The 21,518-nt window shown below is 38.4% G+C and overlaps 2 protein-coding genes across 4 annotated transcripts in view; both read left to right on the top strand.

Annotated features, from left to right (window-relative positions):
* LOC113545107 (AT-rich interactive domain-containing protein 1B) overlaps positions 1 to 8,211 on the top strand; it is a 198,100-nt gene extending 189,889 nt beyond the window's left edge. Inside the window, exons 15-21 of the mRNA XM_026944261.3 lie at positions 7 to 176; positions 457 to 604; positions 2,171 to 2,290; positions 2,938 to 3,010; positions 3,327 to 4,071; positions 4,195 to 4,325; positions 4,420 to 8,211. Coding sequence (XP_026800062.3) covers positions 7 to 176; positions 457 to 604; positions 2,171 to 2,290; positions 2,938 to 3,010; positions 3,327 to 4,071; positions 4,195 to 4,325; positions 4,420 to 6,171 — 3,139 coding nt within the window. The 3' untranslated portion in view covers positions 6,172 to 8,211. The remainder of the gene's footprint in view (positions 1 to 6; positions 177 to 456; positions 605 to 2,170; positions 2,291 to 2,937; positions 3,011 to 3,326; positions 4,072 to 4,194; positions 4,326 to 4,419) is intronic.
* Positions 8,212 to 8,847: 636 nt separating this feature from the next.
* The window catches only part of LOC113545037 (zinc finger DHHC-type palmitoyltransferase 14), a 56,600-nt gene continuing 43,929 nt past the window's right edge, over positions 8,848 to 21,518 (top strand). The window contains exons 1-2 of one of the 3 annotated variants that reach the window (XM_053237594.1): positions 8,848 to 9,463; positions 13,694 to 13,956. In XM_053237594.1, the coding sequence (XP_053093569.1) occupies positions 13,718 to 13,956 (239 nt within the window). In that variant the 5' untranslated portion in view covers positions 8,848 to 9,463; positions 13,694 to 13,717. Of the gene's footprint in view, positions 9,464 to 10,996; positions 11,347 to 13,693; positions 13,957 to 21,518 lie in introns of those variants that run through there. The other 2 variants (XM_053237593.1, XM_034307771.2) reach the window with 2 other exon arrangements.

Below are 21,518 nucleotides of genomic sequence, written 5' to 3'. Positions count from 1 at the left end.
CAACAGCAATAATTCAGTCAGTATTCAAGACCCGTTCTCAGACGGCAGTGATCCCGCGTTCCAAAAAAGGAATATACTGAGCTCTGGAGGCTCTTATCAATCAGCCATGAACCCCATGGACTCCATGATGAGGATGCAGTATGAAAATAAGGACCATTTTGCAGGAATGAGGAAAGGTCAGTGTTTTATTTAGGTCTATTTATGAGCAGCACTAACAATTTCCCTACATCATACTTCAGTAAGTACACTAGGCTTATCTAGCTTTATTTATCCTTTCCTTTGTATTAACTTTTTTCCCTTTATTAGCCTGTTTCTCCTTCTTAATTTCCTTCCTTACTTTCCTCTGATCTTCTCTCCACCTGTTCAGCATCTTATTTCCAGTAGAAGTGGTTATATTCAGGAGCATGCCGCCACCTTGTGGTCAAAATTTACTCACTAACTAGTATCTCTCCTCAGCGGTAGGTGGAGAACCATGCATGCCAGCTCAGATGACCCCTGCTGGCATGCAGGACATCTATGGCAGGAGTCCCTCGAGTGGCCCCATGGCAGGACTTGGTATGGGTCAGCGTTCTCAGTACCCTTATGGACCAGGATATGACCGCAGGTTCGACACGTCCCCAAATGTACACACACAACACTGAAGCCATGAATCATTCTAAATCATTACACTGTTAACCATTTCCTCATTCAACCAAAATATGTGGTCTCAATATGTACGTACAGTCCACTCCAGAATTACTGTTACCCTTCACTCATATTCAGATTTGCAAAAAATCAGAGAAACTTCTTACTTTGCTTCTAACTGGAAATAATTCTCACAAAAACCTTTATTAAGTAATAGGACCTTTTCTCAAAAATGTGTGCGGCAAAATTACTCACCCCTAAAGTATAAAATATTTTAAATATTTTTTCCAAATGCTCTCATTCTCCATTTATACTGTTGCCTATTTGTAGGCTGTTTTCTTGGGGTGTAAATATTTTTGCAGTGGCAAAATCTCAGGAGTCCAAGATTCCTCTATAAGTGTACCCAATCTTGTTAGACATTACAGGAAGAGACTCTTAAGAGGCTTAACTTGATATTAATTGTGGGGATGCCCATAATTTTGATAACCTCAAGTCTTAATTTGTATTAAATTACATTGCAAATTGAATGTCGTAAAAAGTATTAAAAAGTATTGGAATATACATGGTCTTGAATTTTATGCTATACCACAGTGGCTCCGCTTCTAATATACTCCCATGTAAATCAGCGTAGCTTTTTTAAGCCCTTTTTTGCCAGGAGCGACGAAGCACACTCTGAGACGCTTTTTAATTTACAGAGCGTGGAGTGATTATTTCCTGCACTGGGTTAGTAAATAGAACATGCAAATAGCCATACGGACCTTCAGATTATTTTGAATATATTTTAATGCTGTGTATGGTTAGGCAATTCTCAGTGACAGTACTACTACAATACAAATAGCAGCAGAACTACAGCAATACAGTAGTGTTGTTTAGATTATGGGCCTGAACTCCTCAACGTAGCACAAATATTGCATTTTATAGTGTTTCTGGACAGAAAAAATGCTTTATGTGCACACATCTAATGTAAAAGGCCACATTTATTAACATTGGAGCATATCTAAAGTGGCGGCACTGCAGTGCCTGCAACTCACCTGGTGTAAAATAAGCTTTAAATAGGCTTAATATCTTGTCATAACAGTAAGCGTTGAAATGTACTTTCATATTTCGAAGTCTTCTGTTCAAACTACAGAGCTATCCACTCTGTAAGCTATCTGCTTCCTGTGAGATCTTCTCCTAGTAAGCATTACTACAGCTGTGTATCTGTAGATTATCTAACACACATGGTTATGGAACTTTAATAATTTTATTATGAAAGTAGTTCTTTTCTAAATACCTAGAAATGTGAGTTTTTATATTTAGTATGTCATCATTGAACATTTTGTCCCCAATTTTAAAATGGAATTAAAAATTGTTAAAAGCTATTCAGTTTATCCCTTAATTTTTACCCTAAAAATGCAACTTAATAGAAAAGTTTTAGATTTGAAAACAGTAATTATGTAGCATCTCCAGGTGTCAGAGCTCATTTTAAAGCATGCTAGTACGTACTAATAATAAGTTTACTGTACTATATATGTAATATACATTCATTTTGTTTTTTCTCTTCTAGATCAGACCATTTAATGGGGATGGATGGGAGTATGGGTCCCCATGGAAATCAAGGCAGCATGAGTCATGCCAACAATGATGGTAGCATGTACTCTCCTAACAGATACCATAATCAACAAAGGTAAAAAATTATAGTTTTTGTGTTTTCATGTGATTATCCAGTACACCAATAGATATACACTATATGGCCAAAGGTTTGTGGACACCTGACAATTACACCTATATGTGGTTCTTATCCAAACTGTTGCCACAAAGTTGGAAGCACACAATTGTCTAGAACGCCTTTGTATGCTGTAGCATTACAATTTTCCTTCACTGGAACTAAGAGGCTCAAACCTGTTCCTGCACGAAAATGCCCTTGTACACAAAGCGAGGACCATGAAGACATGATTTACCAAGGTTGGTGTGGAAGAACTCATGTGGCCTGCACAGAGCTTTGACCTCAACCCCACTGAACACCTTTGGGATGAAGTGGAACTCTGACTGCACCCCAAACATCCTTGCTCGGCATCAGTGCCTGACCTCACTAATGCTCTTGTGGCTGAATGGACAAATCCCCACAGCCATGCTCCAAAATATGCCATTCCCCGAAGAATGGAGGTTATTATAACAGCAAAGGGGGGACTCTATCTGGAATGGGATGTTAAAAAACATATAGATGTGATGGTCAGGTGTCCACAAACCTTTGGGCATATAGTGTATTTATAAATGCAGTGTTGCTTATTTAATATCAGGTCTTTGATCTGTTCTATCTCTTCTCCTGCACAGACATGATGGCTATGGACAGCAGTATCCTGGTATGCCATATGGCGTCCACCCTCCAGGGATGTACCCTCAACAGGTGAGAGTCTTAGACAGGGCATGTTCAAACATGGTCTTTTCCATAAATGAATAGTTTTCCATAAAGCACACAGCTATGATAAATTGAGTGTATAGTCATGTGCTATACAATATTTCATCAAAGTATTGCATAGCCAGCTAACTCACACCAACTAGCAAGTTACATTCCTTCCAAATGGAATATAAGGTTAGTGGTTGTATTTTAAACTTTCCATGATAACAACAGAATGTGTGCTGAATGTTGTGTATGTCATATAACTGATTGCTGAAAAGATCTATTTATTTAAAAAATGCTAAATCTTTTGTCATTCTCACAGGGCTACAAGCGACCCCTAGATGGAATGTACAGCCCCCCTGCTAAGAGGCATGAAGGAGAGGTTTATGGGATGCAGTACGGAGGCCCACAGACAGACATGTATGGTCAGTACGGAGGAAATTATCCAGAGCGCCGACCCATGCAGACTCCCTTTCCTTATCCATATAGCCGGGAACGGCTACAGAACACCAGCCAGGGGCCTCAGCATCATCCTGTTCAACACAGCATGATGGGTGCTGGACATTCAGTGCCCACAGGAGATGGCCCAACACACATGTGGCCCTCAAGGACAGACATGTCCTATTCTTACTCTAACAGACACGGGACACCTAGTCAGAGCTCTCCATACCCAGGGATGGGACGCATAGATGACATGGATGGAGTCAGAGCAGACAATCAGTGGCCCGGGCATCAGCGCCAAACACCATACATATCTGGTCACTCTAACTCCATGGGTCTTCTGAATTCACGGCCTCCATCTTCCTACCAGACCTCTAACCACATCTCCTGTGAACCAAGCCCAGGGTCTTTTCAGCGCTCTATGGAAGCACACATGCAACCCAACAAGATGGCCTTTATGCAGTCTATGAAGATGCACAAGCCCGGAATGCCAGTGCCAAGTGGCTCGGGGAGTGGAGTCCCAGGTCAGATGCCACCCAACATGAGGAGAGACTATCCAATGGGGTGTGTGGAAGGGACCCAACCTCTCCCGAAACCTCGACGCAAAATGACCTCAAAAGACACTGGTAAGAAACTGCACCATAATACCACCATTACATAAAAATGCTCATAAATCATAGGATATATTTTTTTATATCAGTTAAATATGTGTTGTACAACAAGCATTAACTTACTGATTTCTTTTAAAGGAACCCCAGAAGCCTGGCGAGTGATGATGTCACTCAAGTCAGGTCTTCTGGCAGAAAGCACATGGGCTCTGGATACAATCAACATCCTCCTTTATGATGACAGCACTGTAGCATCATTCAACCTGGCTCAGGTACTGAGATTGATTAGTAAATCTTTGTGCCATATTTGTGCCTAGATTAGAGGTTTTTGGCTTGTGAAATTATTTTTGTCTTTTGCCCCTCTAGTTGCCTGGATTCCTAGAGCTCATCGTAGAGTATTTAAGAAGATGCTTGATTGAGATCTTTGGCATCTTGGAGGAATATGAGGTGGGGACTCTCGGCCAGAAGACTCTGCTTGGTCCAGCTGAGGATGAAAGAGAGCAGGACTTGCTCAAATCAGACATCCCTTATGAGCCAGAGTCCAGCCAAGAACCAGAGAAAAACTCCATGGACTCTCTACCTGGGTCTTCTGAGACAGACACAGAGTTAATTCAGGAAGGTCAGAACAAGAATGAGATATTCAAAAATGAGAGAGAGGAGAAAGATGAACAGAGAACTGAGGATATTAATGAGCCTGTTGAGAGCCATTCGTCAACAATGCCCGAACCAAGACCCAAACAGGCCAGCAAGTATGATAAGCTGCCTGTCAAGATTGTTCCCAAAGATGACTTTATCAGGGATATTTCTGATGAGCTTGGCCATGTGCAGAAGTTTGACAGTGGACTGCTTCACTGGAAAGCAGGTGGTGGGGACTCCACAAGCTACATCTTAACACATTTTGACAGCCATGAGGAGTGTGCTAATAATAGTGTCCAGAGCAAACAACACTGCTGTGCTTTAAAATCAGAGGAGGTACATAACAACCAAGTTGCAACTATAGATGATGTGCTGTCCCCAAGATTGAGAGCTCTCTCTGAGGAAGAAAACTCATCAGCCTCCTTGAGCAATTCCTCATACTCATTACGCCTTTTTGAGAACCAGAAAGGGATCACTCTACTGGAGGATGAACCTCACTGTCCAGATGAACCTCCACTGTGCACAAAATCCAGCTGGCAGGACTCTTTGACCAAACGCTGCATATGTGTCTCCAATATCATTCGCAGCCTGTCGTTCATCCCTGGAAATGATACTGAGATGTCCAAGCATGCAGGCATGATTCTGATCCTTGGCCGATTGCTGCTGTTGCACCATGAGCACCCAGAGAGGAAGAGAACCGTCCCTAGCTACGACAAAGATGAGTACCATAAGGAGGAAGAAATCAAGCCCTGCAGCAGGGATGAGTGGTGGTGGGACTGTCTGGCAGCACTGAGGGAGAACACTTTGGTCACATTAGCCAACATTGCGGGGCAGCTAGACCTGTCAGTCTACCCAGAGAGTATCTGCCTTCCCATCCTTGATGGCCTGCTCCACTGGATGGTGTGTCCTTCGGCTGAGGCCCAGGACCCGTTTCCTTCAGCAGGGCCACATTCACTGCTCAGCCCAAGAAGATTAGTGCTGGAATGTCTGTGCAAGCTCAGCGTTCAAGACGGCAACGTAGACTTGATCCTGGCCACACCTCCCTTTAGTCGTCAGGAGAAGTTCTTTGCCACACTGGTGCGTCATGTGGGAGAGCGAAAACTGCAAGTTTACCGCGAGATGGCAGTGGCCGTGCTGTCCAACCTGGCTAGAGGGGATTCTTCAGCGGCACGTGGCATCGCCATTCAGAGAAACAGTGTTGGCAACCTCGTAGGCTTCCTAGAGGATGGAATTGCCATGACTCAGTATCACCAAAACCCACACAGTCTGCTGCACATGGGTCATCCTCCCATGGAGCAACCCAGTGTGAGCATGATGTGTCGAGCTGCGAAGGCGCTGCTGGAACTGGCCAAAGTGGAGGAGAACAGGCCTGAGTTTGTGCTGTATGAAAGCAGACTACTGGATATTGCCATCTCCTCCGTGCTTAATGTAAGTGTGGTGGCCATCATCTGTGACGTACTCTTTCACCTCGGCAAGTCATGACAAAAGGTGGAACGCCTTTAAAACTGTATTACACCAATCATGCGGATGAGGCACTTTCATATTTATATTTAAAATCAAAGTTGCTTTATATATGAATATATGAAATAAATCAATATGAACAGCTTCTGTGTCCAACTCTTTTCGTTTGAGGGTTTTAGAAAATGATTTTAATACAGATATTTAATATTGTTGTTTGAATGTTTGTCTCTTGCTTATTTCATTTTTATTTTAATAACCAAATGTCTGACTTTTGGTTCAGAAGATTTACGATTATCTTTTTTTCCCCCCTCTCTTTATAAACTTTTGGAAATTTTCTAAGTGTACATAATCTGTATCTGTGGATTTGTTTTTAAAAGCAGAATTATTTAAGATCTGAGAATACTGTAGATAGTAGCTTCTGTTTGATATTTGCTATGATAAACTTGCTTTTACCCATTCTGTTATATCCACATCTGGAAAATTAATTGTGCAATATTATGGTGCAAGTTGCCTGCTGAAGGCAAGAGAGATGTGATTTCTTTCCCATATCTATCATGCAAATAACATGCTTCACCATGAGGCGGCAGCATTGTATCAGTTATTTAAAAAAAACATCATCTTGGACTGCAAATATTCGTTTGCCTCCTTGGTGTTATATCAATTGCTATATTTAACAATGGAAGTATGTATTTAGGACTTGCTTTACCTTACTTCCATTTTGAACCCCAAGACAGTGCTGTATATAGACCATGCTGTACTCTTTTCTTTGTTTTGTTTTTTGTTTTTTTTTTCTTAATTTTTTTTTTCCAGAAATGTGGTAACTACAAAGTGATTGTAGTTTGTAAAGATGAAATTATTGTTCTTGTTGTTACATCTATGATAACTATTGGTATTTTGTAAATGAGGTCCAGTTTTGGATTGAGGGTAGTGAATGTGTTCTGTCAGTATAACCTTTCTGTATGCGCTCTTTAATAGCTGACCTCTGATCAGACTTTGGTAATCACACGTCGAAGTGCCATGGTCAGCTCATCACATGCTAAGATTACATGAAAATAGACAGCTAATGCAAGATCTGTTTTTTTTTAATGATTATTATTATTATTATTATTATTATTATTATTATTATTATTATGGGATCCAAATGGGCATATTTGTTATCTAAAACCATGTAGTTCAAAAATAAATGATGTTGAGCAAGACCTGCATTAAAAAATCTGTAAATTATTCATTCATTTATTCATCATCCTTTCATTTTCAGTAAGCTCTTTATCCCGGTCAGTGTAGCAGTGGATCGTGAGCCTGTCCTGGTATCACTGGGCGTGAGGCGGGAATACACCCTGAATGGGATGCCAGTCCATATCGGGGCACCATGCACATACACATTCAAACACTCATGCCGACATTGGGCAGTTTAGTGAATGTAGTTGACCTACAGGCATGTTTTTGGGACGCGGGAGGAAACTGGTGAACCCAGAGGAAACACATGCAGATAAGATGAAATCCTAGACAGACAGAACCTGAGCTCAGGATCAAACTGGAGATCTTGGAGCAGTGAGACGGTGTTCCCAGGATATACTGGATCTAGTGTTACTCTATTGTGTATCACTCTATTTAATCTATTTCAGGGTTTGTTTATACTACTAGTATAGTTCATAGTACTCTGCATTTCCTGCTCTGACACATCCATGCATACTCAGGAATAACCTGTCAGTGACATGATAAAGACAGGTATTTATCAGTTCATATAAGTGTGTTCCATTTATTTGCCAAGTGTTTTTATGTAAAGTGAATCACGTGAGATTGCAGTTAAGCAACACAGCTGCTTTTAGCTGAAAGCTGCTTCAGGGCAGGAAAATAAAAACTGAGACTGAGCAACACCACCGGAAGTTAGCAGTACCATGCGACTAGCACTTCACCAGCTAGCAAGTAACACAAGCGTAACCCTCAAGCTCACTTTGCCCGGAATCCCCGCCCAGCGTGCACTCAGCCTACATTACCCACAATCCCACGCGCCCAGCTTTCTCTTATCAAAGTAGTAGCTTCGCTTATTGCCGCCTTGTTGAACACAGCAAGTGTAATTCTGTACACTGAATAAATCAAGGCTTTGGGTAAAAGACAAGAATGATCTCCAATAATTATCAGAGTAATAAAAAAAAAAAATCAATATTTATAAGCAATGTTTATTTCCAGATCCTAAACACATCTTAAGATGGAATAAAATTATCATTCTAACATTTTATAGCATTATTTTTGCATGACATTTTACAGTTTTTAACCATTATCTTTCCTGGTTTTACTTTATTTAATATAATAATATTATATACTGTATAATTATATAACTATTAGATATCTGAATTGTATAGTAAATATGACATATAATATACATTTAAAATATTGAATATAAAATATGAAACTATTTTAAGCTTTTCTAGTATTTTAAGCTACTTTGTATTTTATAGCTAGCTACTTGGCTAAGTAGAGTGTACAAGCAGGTTTATATATATATATATATATATATATATATATATATATATATATATATATATATATATAAGTAATATTTTTATATGTAGTATTGTAAGTATAGTCAATTTTATTATTATTATTATTATTATTATTTGTTCGCATTGCCTACATTACCCACAATTCTCTGCGCTCACATTCTCACACCCTCTGCCTTCAAGTTGCTGGAGATTGTTTATTAGTTTCTGTAAGCGGCAGAGGCGCAGCACAGCACAGCGGCTGGAAAGACTGGAGTTCTGTCTTTTTCTCCTGCTATTCCTCCTTCATCTGATGGTTCTTGCCTCTCGCACAGGACACTGGAAGCTGTGAGGATCTTACAGACTGAATTTATTCGCAGGATTCTCAGTGATTTCTCACCGGTTTAGTGGTGTAGGATCTGAGATGGCGAAGCCGGGGCTGCAGTGGACTCCTACAGTGTGATCAGTGTGTGTGTGTGTGTGTGTGTGTGTGTGTGTGTGAGAGAGAGAGATCAGTGTGTGTGTGAGAGATCAGTGTGAGATCAGTGTGTGTGAGTGTGTGAGAGAGAGAGAGAGAGAGAGAGAGAGAAAGAGAGTGAGAGAGAAACACACACACACACACACATACACGGAGGATCTCAGACCACAGCCTACACACATCAGCACCTTATGAAGTGAGCACTTAATGTTGTAAACATCACTGGATATATATATTTAAAAAGAAAGAAAGAAAGAAAAGAAAAAAAGATGCTTCGTGTAGTTTTGGCAGCTGCTGTTCGGAACAAACCCGGATAACACAAGAAGAGCCCAGATTAAGCTTCCTCTTGTGTACGGTGAGTTTTGTATGTGTGTATTTGTTTCAGGATGTGTTTGTTTGGAGAAATGAAAACAGATGTGTTTGAGTGCAGCTATAAAGTGCTCGTGCGCTCTCTCTCTCTCTCTCTCTCTCTCTCTCTCTCTCGTGCACTGCAGTAACATTAAAGAGTGTTAGGGCGGATTACTCGCTAACTTACTTCATTATAAACCCGCTCACTACCTAAACAAACCTTCTCACTGTGCTATTATTTTCCACAAACTGTTAACATCAACATTATGTACATTTCTACACATTTCTACACTCACTCAGTGGTGTGATGTATCCAGTGTTTGAGACTAAAAGAAGTCTGCATTTAGCTATAGCTGCTAGCAATCCACCAGCTAGTAAACTTTGTGTCGCCCGCCACATTAGAAACTAGCCAACAAATTTTTTTCGGTTTATTCTGACTTTATTCTAGACAATAAACAGGTTCTCACTTCACAGTGTTCAAAATGAAGTTAATTATAGGTGTTTTATAACTGGTTGGTTAAATTCATTCGTTGAGCAGGTTAGCATTAAACTCTGCAAACTTCTTTCAGCTAGCTTTCACTTTTTTTCACAGTTTGCTTTTCTGCTTTCTTTCTCTTTTTCTCTCTTTATTTTGAGCTTCAGAGAGATTAATTTGTATATATTTGGCTTTACAAAACTTCAAGTAAACCCAAACTTCATATATATATTTTTTAAAACATATCTGCTGAGATTGTATATTCAGTTTGGTAATGACAAGTGAATGGTCTAAAGCTCTTAAGAGACAAAAATCTCACTATTCTGTGTGATAGAGTTTATATCAGCCAGTGATATATATAATATATATATTATTTACCTTCTATCTACTTTTAGTAGCTAATTCTAACATATAGGACACATTGTATGTGTATAGTTAGAGTAATTTATCTAATACTACGCTTGGTTTGTGGTGTTGGTATGACTCTATCAGGTGCTGTAGTGTTTCTGAGATTTATAAACACCTGGAGTGAAAATTATCTGCTTAAAATGTCCAACTTCCGTCATCCTGTGGTCAAGAACTGACCAGGGTTGCCAACTCGTTCCAGAGGAAAGAGGCTAAAGCGTACACGCAAAGTGACTAAATATTAATCTGCATATTGATTCATTCATTGCAATCATTGGAAAATCAATATCAGAGTAGAAAATCATAGATTAGATTCTTAAATAATTTATTTGCCATAGAAAGAAGTCGTCTTTGTTTATAGCACCACAAAAGAAACTTCTACGCATTTACAAAATACTATACTTTCTATGAAGAATGCAGCCAAAAAGAAGCAGTGGCAGTGAGTAGTCGTGAAAGAAACAGTTATTACTTTCATTACTTTCGTAAATATCTCCAGGAAGAACGAAGAAGTGCGAGGGTGGGACAAACAATGGTGATCAATGATTGATCGTTGGGAAACAGGAGTGATCAATGATTGATCGTTGGGAAACAGGAGTGATCAGTGATTGGTCGTTGGGAAACAGGAGTGATCAATGATTGGTCGTTAGGAAACTGTGGTGATGAATGATTGGTCATTGGCAAACTGTGGTTAACCATGATTGGTCGTTGGGAAACTGTGGTGACCAGTGATTGGTCATTGGGAACAGTGATGATCAGTTGGTCGAGCTAACTTGCTCTCCCAGTTCATTTATCAGCAGCTGTGATGTGAGCTGGAGAGCCATATCGGGTTGAGGACAGTCACTAACATCTGCTCAAAAAGTCACTAGATTTGTCACTAGGCTCTTTTTTTAATTAAAGTAGCTAAAGGGGCCTAAAAAGTCAAGAAATCCAGCGACACATTCTCTAAGTTGGCAACACTGAAACTGATGCTGATGAAGGAAAACAAACCACCGCTGACCATCAACACAGCAGTAAGTAACATGGTAGTATCACCATTGTGTGTATGTATGTGTGTGTGCTGGTTCGAGTGTCTCACGCATAGCCGTTATGTCTGGAGTTTTTCTGGCCACTTTATCAGACACACCTTTTCTTCTTGGTGCATTCACATTCGCCAAACTACGGCTTCATTCTACAGGTTTCATTTGATTTTTATTAATGCTGCACTAATTTCAGCCTCAGTGTGTGGCCTGACCATTACTGAGGACTGCCTGAGGAGAATCGTTCCACATTTAACACTCTGACTGACTGCTCCCCGGTGATATTCACTTCTCATTTGTATGGAGTTTGAACTTTTTTCCTGCCCTCATCGCCCACTGTTGACCATTCTCCACACTCCCACAATCCTCGGCTCAGGATTTCCACCAGTCTCCATAGAAAAGAAATAGGAAACAGGATGAAAGATGTTCCAGTGCAGTTTGAATTTCCTGTTGGAGACACAGTTTATAACTGGGACGTATGTAATAGCAGGGACTTATTTTACACACATTTTACAATGTTAAATGGAACAATAAATTGATAAAAATTACAGAATGTTATATATAAAGATATAAAGAAAACTCTATAATTGCTGGTAAACCGCTGTGGTATAGACTAATTGGAATAAAACACTCCCAGACATGCTCTTATGAAAAATGTTGTGTTGTGGCAACAAATTGTGCAAAGCAGATGGACTACTGTCAGTGACCGTATACTAACAAAGCGCACCTTTATGGCAGGTGTAAAGTGACAAATCGGTGTAGACTACATTTCATACCACAACAAAGATGTGTGTAGTACATCACGTGTGAGCAAAACTACAAAAGTAAGTGATGTGTTTGCTGAATGTATGGCGTGTTGCTTGAACAGCGGAAACGGTGTGTGGTCTAAAAGTGTCCTCAAAGGTTGTAGAAAAAAAAAAAAAAAAAAGCTGGCAGACAGAACAACACTGTCTACCCCATTTTTTTTTTTCCATGCCCCCTTGTCCCAGTGTATATCCATCGAGCATAAATCTCACCAAAAAGAAACCAACAAAAAAATTTGGTTAGGAAATGATGGATTTGAGTAATTTATAGAATGTTCTGATTGTGCACTATAGATTACGTAAATCTATAAATAAATGTATTTATTTAATTCTTTACATTTTTTGGATTTGTTTTTCGACTTATTTTATTACAGTGTAGAAACAAAGATCCAAAACTGTGTGATATCTTAAAGCCTCAAGAGTGCAGACTGCTTTCCTTAAAAGAAAGAAAGAAAGAAAGAAAGAAAAAAAAAATTATACAGTGGATATAAAAAGTCTACATACCCCTGTTAATATTGCAGGTTTTTGTGATGTGAAAAATGAAACCAAGATAAATCACGTCAGATGTTTTTCCACCTTTAATGCGATGTAGCAAGCATCAAAATTGAAGTGAAAAACAGAAACGTTTAGGGGGAAAAAAAGAAAAACCTTACAATAACCTGGTTGTGTAAATGTGCACACTTCTTCACTGCTATATTTTTTTAAAGCACTTTTCACTTTAAAGGTGGAAAAAGATCTGACACGATTTTTCTTTTTATCTTTTTTTTTTTTTTTTTGGTATGTCACAAAAATTTTAACAGCGGTGTGTAGACTTTTTAATATCCACTTTTTTTTATACCCACAAATTTTGAAGATATTCTGATAAAATTAATTTCATATTTAATTTTACCCTATTTTAGCACCTAAAATGTGTAAAGGTTCAGTTAACATGACTGACCAGTGAGAACATTTACCTTTTAATGTTTAACCTTTCATCCTTATTTCATAGCTATAAATAAGACTGAATGGTGAATGGTGATTCACGTTACCACTTAAGACTAGCGATACAGACGAGAAGAAACTCGTACATCTCTGTCCATTCCTGTTCTTTAAACATCCTGTTCTTTATACAAGCCATGTTGTAAATTTGCTCCTGCAGACCAGAGAGAGTAAATAAAATGAAAAATCTGTGAAAACAGTAACTTTTCTAAGCTAATATCTCTAGCCCTGTAGCTATTCTCTGATCTGATGAGATGTATTCAGCTAAATAATTTATTTACATTCATGTGATTGGATAAACTTAAACAGAGGATCTGCTACCAAAGCCTTCATGGTTCATGTCTAGAATACTAGAGTCAATGAACTACAGCCAGTTTCCTTTTTTTTTTTTATTTTATTTATGCTCTGCTACAGTATGTTTCCAAGTACTCAGTTCGGTCTGCTCCAATACTTTGAAAATACTTCGAAATACTTAATGAGCACTTGTGGTAGATATGTTACAACCAGAAGGATTATAGTTCTCATCCTTGTAATAATAGCTTTACCTTTTCTCTGCTCAGGATTGCAGGCTTGCTGCACAGCACATGAAGCTCGGGGAAGCTGAGCGCATACGAGGGCGTGAATACAGTCAGATCAGCACAAGCAGCTCGACGCCAATGGAGTCTCCGCACAAGAGGAAGACTGTCAAGAGGAAGTGGCAGGTTTTCCCTGGGAGGAATAAATTCTACTGCGATGGCAGGATTATGATGGCAAGACAGACCGGGGTCTTCTACCTGACTCTTGTTCTCATCCTCGTCACAAGTGGACTCTTTTTCGTGTTTGAGTGAGTAGCCTTTTTTTTTTTTTTTTTTTTTTTCTTTCTTTTCTTTTCGTTTTTTTTTTTTTTTTTTTTTTTTTTTTAAATATTAAAAAAAAAGTCTATGTACAAGGGCTACAAGATATAATCTAACATGAAGCACTATAATGTTACTGCTCTTTATCTTTTTATCATTTCAAATACTTAAATATGTTCTTAACTTTTATTTCTTCAAACAGATAAATGGGATATGAGCAAAATATTTATAATATGTATTGATGCTTGAACATATTTCTGTAATACATGATATGAACCATGGGAGGCACGGTGGCTTAGTGGTTAGCACGTGTGTTCGCATCACCAGGGTTGGATTCGATTCCCGCCTCCGCCCTGTGTGCATGGAGTTTGTATGTTCTGCTCCTGCATAGGAGGTTTCTTCCAGGTACTCTGGTTTCCTCCCCAGTACAAAGACGTGTAGTAGGCTGATTGGAATCTCTAAATTGTCCGTTGTGAGTGTGTGTGAGTGTGTGTGAGTGTGTGTGAGTGTGTGTGAGTGTGTGTGAGTGTGTGTGAGTGTGTGTGAGTGTGTGTGAGTGTGTGTGCACACGCCCTGTGATGGGCTGGCAACCCCATCCAGGGTGTCCCCTGCCTTGTGCCCTGAGTCCCCTGGGATAGACTCCAGGCTCCCCCGTGACCCTGTGTAGGATAAGCGGTACAGAGGATGGATGGATGGATATGAATCATGAAATATAGGACTGCTAACAAATGTTAGTAAAGGAGCAGTGTTGCCAAAAAAACCCATTTTGAATATTCTTTTATGTATTGTCTACAAAAATAAATTAGTTAAAACTGTAAAGGAGGGGGGAAAATAAATAACTGTAATAACTCTAATTAAAATTCTAATAATAAATAAAAAATATATGTTTTACAATTTTAAAGATTGAGTTGCTTCAGTCAGAGTTTGTAACTGTTATTTAAAAAAGGTTGCCAACAATTACATTGTTTTATTTATTAAAAAATGACAGCATACTTTTTCTTCTGTTTAGTTACGTTTAATATCATATAGTTATTGGTTCCCTCACTTTCAGAAGCATCTTCCACTCTGAAGACTTTCCCACGGTGGAAAACCTAACATTACATATTTACCTCTGACTGTTACGAAACACTGACACTGGAGGCTTCTTCCAAAAATGTTAAAAAACATCTTAAATCTATTTAAGATTTAACATTGATTATTTGTTTATTTAGGATTTGCTATATTTGCTATATACACATTCCCCCTCACAACTTTAGATTATACCTGTTTTTAGTTCCTAAGCACTCCCTGTTTCGTGGGCAAAAAAAAAGAATAAAAATGTAAAGCCGTCTGTTCATCTTATTCTGTCTTATACAATCTGTCATTTAATGTGTATAGAGACATTATGAAGAAAAGAACACTTGGAAGCAAATAGCGAAGATCATTGGTGTCTCTGGAGAATGTTTGTAGATTGTAATAGCTAATATGAATACGCCTGGCACATAACGTACATTTAAAAAAAAAAAAGTTTTTTCACAATTTTTCACTTTATTAAAATATTACACTTAATTTTAAGTACATTTTAAAGACATACATCGTATAGTGTTGTAAACCGTGTGCTGTAAGCTACATTTTGGCCATTACTCTTTCTCGTCAGAGCTGGACGGACGGTACACGCCCACGGGAGGCAAACTACAAGCGACACGAGCAAATCACTAGCGTGAACATCGGGTTAGATTACGTCTTCCATAAAACCCGCTGTGAGTTAGTACTTACTTTAGAAACATATGTTACATGTTAGAACGTATTCCTATAAACCTTTGATTTGAATTATAGCTGCCACTGCTGTTCAAGCTGCTGTTCTAGAAAACGAATCACCTTCTGACCAATCGGATTTGAGAATTTAACACCTCTGTGGTATATCTGTATATTGTGTAGCTGATTAGTACGTACTTATTAGAAAGTGCCTCTGAAGTGTTCAATTAGTTTGTTCAACGCATTAAAACATCATTAAAATAACAAGGTGCTTGTATGAGTGTAATATCACTTAACACCCAGACCTTTACCCTGAGAATAACTGCCAAAGCTGCTCTCATATCACCTCTTTCTCACAACTACAGTGTAATTAGTTTTTTTTCCCCCTGACCTTTCTGTTCATTTGGTCCTCATTCTCAGTGTAGTTTCAGGATTGAGATTTCTGACACCGGCTATTGAATGGACCTCTGTTCTGCTAAGCATTGCTTTTACTGAATGTATTGTCAGGGGATTTATCTCATTTTCAATGACCTTCCCTTATTTCCAAGGTCACATGGCTTTATTATGTGGTTAGTCATTGGTTATCCTTGTAGTAAGTATATATATATATATTTTTTTTTTCTTTTTCTTTTTCCTTTTTCCTTTCTTTCTCTCTCAAAAGTGAGGAGCGTGTCATGATTTGTTCCAATGCTTCCATTGCGCAAACACTCCCATGTTCTTCTTGGTAGCGTTCCCAGGTCATTCACTACACTTGCAATGGTGGTATTTTACAAGTAGGTGTCTTGCAACAAAGAGCTATCAAAGATGAACATCAATGACATTCTTCAGATATGTAAGCAGAGTTGCCGCGCCCCTTCTAGCAAGCTTGAGAACTGTTGTTCTTCTTCAAGCATACACAAGTACGAGGGTTTCCAAGTGGCGCAACAGAAAGGCGTTCGCAGAGGGAGAAAAACTGGCCATGCTCTTTCAGTGGGAGGAGTGATGGCATACTTTCTCTCTCATGTATGCAGAAGAGGGTAGATAGTGCTTCCTCCCAGTGTGTTACGCTGCACTGCCACGCAGCTTGAGCAGCAGTTCGAAAAGATTGTAGCAGTTGTATTAAGTTCCAGTTATTGTGCTTTTATAATGTTGAATGATTTGAAAAAGGAAATCTAAGACATATTCAGGCAATGCTTATTTTTGCTGTATCGAAAGTTATCGTATAGAGGTACCACCATATCATATTGTTGGAGAGCTGGCTGGTTTGAAGGGACCAAATTATGGAGAAAAATGTGGGGAAAAAATAAATAAAAACCTAAACAAGCACTTATATGCTTACTTTATATAAATATAGGAATAATAGTTAGAGAAACCTGAAGGACAAGTTGCTGTATCGCTGTACTGATGAATGTAGACACTGCTGCTGGAAACATCAGAGCTGCACTATTTTAAACTGGAAATACATCGTAGCATTGGATGCCAGGAGTCCATGACCCACAATTATCGATTAATCATTGATAAGTACAAGGCAGCATGCAAGGCCATGTTAATACAGAAAATACAAAACGTATTATTCTCCCTAAAATCTTTAGTGACATCTGAATTTAAAGGAAATTTTAAAACAAATCCACCATACAACTTCAACTTGTCTTGCACAGGCTATATTGCACTCACCACCTCGTAGTATTAGATAACTGAAAAAGCTCTGCTGGAAGAAAAGAAGCAGGTCGACGCGTTCAGGGTTGAGTCATGTGCATTGCCAGCTTACAGTAAGACCACACACTGAAAATACCTGTTCCAAAGGATCCCACATTGCACGTATGCAGCTGCTCTAACATTGCCAACTTTGTTCCTGTTCTTATATTTCAGAACAGCATCACAGTACTAGCAAAGCACACTCCGGTCTTTGTAAAGACTTCGCCTGGTTCTTCTTCCATTTCTTGTAAATGATCATTGCAATGCACATTCCGTAATTACGTTGCGTGCCTTGTTGCATAGAAATTAAAATCATGACAAATTTAGCAAATAACTTTATTTAGATTAGCCTAATACAAGATGAAAAACTGTTAAATTTTATAATTTAGTGGACTAAATTCTTAACAACAATTAACAATTTTTTAACAATTCTAGTTCCAGTGTTTAATGAATGGTCCAAAAAACTACCATAAGCACCTCACAAACAATCTCATATTGAAGTTCATCTTTTTTTTTTCTTGCTCATTTGCTTGTGAGTTACTTCCTGAACATGTTGAAGGCTAAGTTTATGTTTCACGCTTACCTGGTTACGCATCACTTTCCGTTTTAACATGTTCCAGCGTTGAGCTTTATTTATTAGCCTGTACTTCCGTTGAAAGAGATGCTGAATCAAAACTTTTGTGTAACTGTTTTCTCTGGAGGAGAGAAATCCCAGAGTAAACATGCGTGAGCCACTTGGGTGTGATGACTCACATTCTCCCTTTCTTTTGATTTGGTGAGGCTCTTTTGTCCCTCTTGACATCGCTCAAGTGACTTGATCATGGAGATGTTGGGTAATCTATGTTGTTTTGAAGCGTATATGTATCCTTGAGGGATGCTGTCATGAACTGCTATGCTTTGTGAAGAGACATTGAGCTCTCGGCTGTGTTTTATGACCTGTATGGATAAGTTCGAACTTGTCAGGAATTTGTGTGTTCTTTATTTTGGGTTGATGAACTGATTCGTTGTCAGTGCTAGTTCTGTTTTTCTATTTCTCTTCATGAAACACCTACACCTAGTCTTATTGAAGAGATTATTATTATTATTATTATTATTATTAGAAATGATAAATAAATGGCTACCAGATCAAGGTGAGAACAAAACAAGCCTAGCTTGCGGTCAGAGTAAAATATTCAACCACCCGCGTAAGAAAGGTCATTGAAATGCTCTGTTGTGAGTGCCAGTTCTGTGGTTGGACTGTTCATTTTGTTCTTTACTGTTTTAGCATATGGTCACTTACACAATGTCCCACTTTTCCCAAGAAGCCCCACCAAACCAAAACCAAAACAGCTGTTTGGCTTTGCTTACTAACATCAGGTTCATGAAGAACATTTCTTTGAACAATACAGTGTATTAGAATACAAGGAAAGAAAACGAGGAAGTCCAGTTAAAAAAATGGAAAATATTTAGATGTGGTACATTACCACTTTTCCAATAGTGATACTGAAACCTTGAGTATCAGCCAATATCCAATATTTTTTTCTTTAAAAACTACTAAGCTTTAAGATGTTTTTAAAACGGATACACATAAAATATACATGAATATACAAAAATACAGGAAACAATACATAGCTAGAAAGACAGCTTTCACATAAAAATCACTACATTGCAAATATTATAAAGCAGAAGTATAATAAAAATCAATCTTAACAAAAAACAATCTTATCAAGTCTCTTTATATGTAAACATTTCCAGTTCCATAAAAAAATCTTTTCCAAATCCAATTCCAGTCTTTTTCATTTGTTATAGGATCAGATCAACTTAATTCTGTTTTTTTCTCCTCCAATGTTCAATCCAGTTCAATTGAGTATCCTGCACAGAGTCCTGACCTCAACCCCGCTGAACACCATTGGGGTGAACAGGAACACTGACTGCACCCCAGACCTACTCACTTGACATGACCTCACTAATGCTCTTGTGGCTGAATGAGCACAAATCCTCACAGCCATGCTACAAAATCTAGTGGAAAGCCTTCCCAGAGGAATGGAGATTATTATCATTATTATATGATTGGTCAGGTTTCCACAAACTTTTGGCCATATAATTTATCTTGGCTTTTAGAATGTTGACCAGTTATATTAACTTGAGAAACAAGCTGCTGTTAGGCTCAGTGTTAGTCTCTGATCCTGAGGAATAGTACAGTAATACACATAACGACTGTGAACTGCTAAACTAACTAACACTGCTAATATCCAGTGCAGTCCAAAAGCATTGTTAAAGAGAGTAATAGCTGCATCCATTCATGCCATGCCTTCTCCATGAAAGGATGGTTGCTTCAAATGATGACAAATTTTAAAAAATTTACTTATTTGTGTAGGTTTAAGACGTGAGGGTCCGTTATAGACATTGTGACCCCCAGTGAAGAGCTTAGACTTGTGTCCCATCGCCGGAGCTGAGCGCCGCAGTGTGGAAACGATGCCATGATAATTGATTACTGTGCTACTTTCCATTCACAACATCTTCCCGCACTTGGACAGAGTGAAAAATTCGAGTAATATCTGCAGTGGTTACTATGGTAACACCAACCCCGATATGCTCTGTCATGTGTCGCTGGTAGTTTGTATTTCCATGGCAACCAAAATCCCAGTTTACTACTGGAACACAGTGCTGTGTGTGAAGCTATGCAAACTATTATCAGGCAGAGCAAAACTGAGACAGTGGTATTAATCATGTTCAGTGGAACCTAATGTGCAATTCATGTAAATTAATTAGCAATTTTTTTGTGCATTACTGAATTAAAGCCTTTGCATTTAGAAATGCATTAAAAATGGCATATTTGTGTTTATTTTACGCTGCATGTTTTTTTGTTAATGCCCAAAATAAGTCATATATCAGCTGCTGATAAAATTGGGGCTGTTCTGCATGCAGTGTACACTACACAGCTCTGAGCCACTCAACGCTTTACACATATTGATCGATGTTAGGAAAATGAAGGCCTGGGTTATTGATGTATAACGACCTTTGAATGATGGTGTTCATCTTTACCGCTGCTAATAGCTGCACTCATCCATAAACAACAACAACAACAAAAGCTAGTCTAAAAATTCCATCTAAGTTAATTAGGGTTGCAGTAATGAACATTTCGATAGTCAATTATTCATGTGAATTAATCAACAAATAATCAAGGATACAATGAGAAAGGCTGTAAGAAATATCACTTGGCAGCCAGAGGTTCCATTGGTTCCCAAAGTGTGAGAGTACTGCAGGGGAGACGCAGCGAGAAGGGAACATAAAGTGTGCTGTACTGAGGGAAATGATAAGTCGAAACGATCAAATGATTTAAAAAAAAAAATAAAAAAAAAGGGAATGAAAGATGGAACGAAATGTAGAGGGAGCAAAATGTAGAAATAACGGTTACACACCAGGGTCTCATTTATCAAGCTCTATACGAACGGATTTATGTATAAATCGTTAGTACAAGCATTTGCACAAGAAATTTGGTATTCATGAAAATCCTGTAAATTCAGTAAAATGTTCATATTCTACTCCTGCTTGTGTGTGTGTGTGTGTGTGTGTGTGTGTGTGTGTAAATTTATGCATAAGAAGAATGACTAATGTAAACCTCAACTTGATCGACTTCAATTCATATATTTTGCATATACTAGCTTTTCTAGTATAATATTGACTCTCACTCTGACTTTTTTCAGTGCAATAATGATATTTTGTTAAAAAAAAAAGGGAAAACACTTTAATTTGACCTCAGAAGATCCAGTATTTTTAGTGTAGTGCAGGCAGTTGTAACTAATTTGTGCTCAGTGTCAGCACTCACAGTGTCATGAGAACAAGTGACTTGTCCTTACGTGTTTACGAGCATTTCACAGTAAGCTTTTTGGCAAAGGAGCACTGGTCTTCCTAACCTGGGGAAAAACAAGAGCTGAAATATCAGACACAAAAATCTACAAGACACTGATACCCCTTTGAAATACTTATTTATTTGTGTGGTGGTCATCAAAAACCCATTGAAAAAATGCTCTAAAATATTCAGCCCACATGCCAAAATAAGAGCTGGTCAAGCTCTTATTTTCCAGTCTTCTTTTTACTTAACTAAATTCATGAATAAATGTTTGAAATTTTTACAGTTGGCTTAGTGATGTTTTGTTTCATT

This window comes from Pangasianodon hypophthalmus, chromosome 10 (genome assembly GCF_027358585.1).
Source record: "Pangasianodon hypophthalmus isolate fPanHyp1 chromosome 10, fPanHyp1.pri, whole genome shotgun sequence".
In the NCBI taxonomy this organism is placed as follows: Eukaryota; Metazoa; Chordata; class Actinopteri; order Siluriformes; family Pangasiidae; genus Pangasianodon; species Pangasianodon hypophthalmus.
The sequence above is the reverse complement of the archived record's forward strand: the minus strand, read 5'-3'. Positions and strand labels throughout refer to the sequence as shown.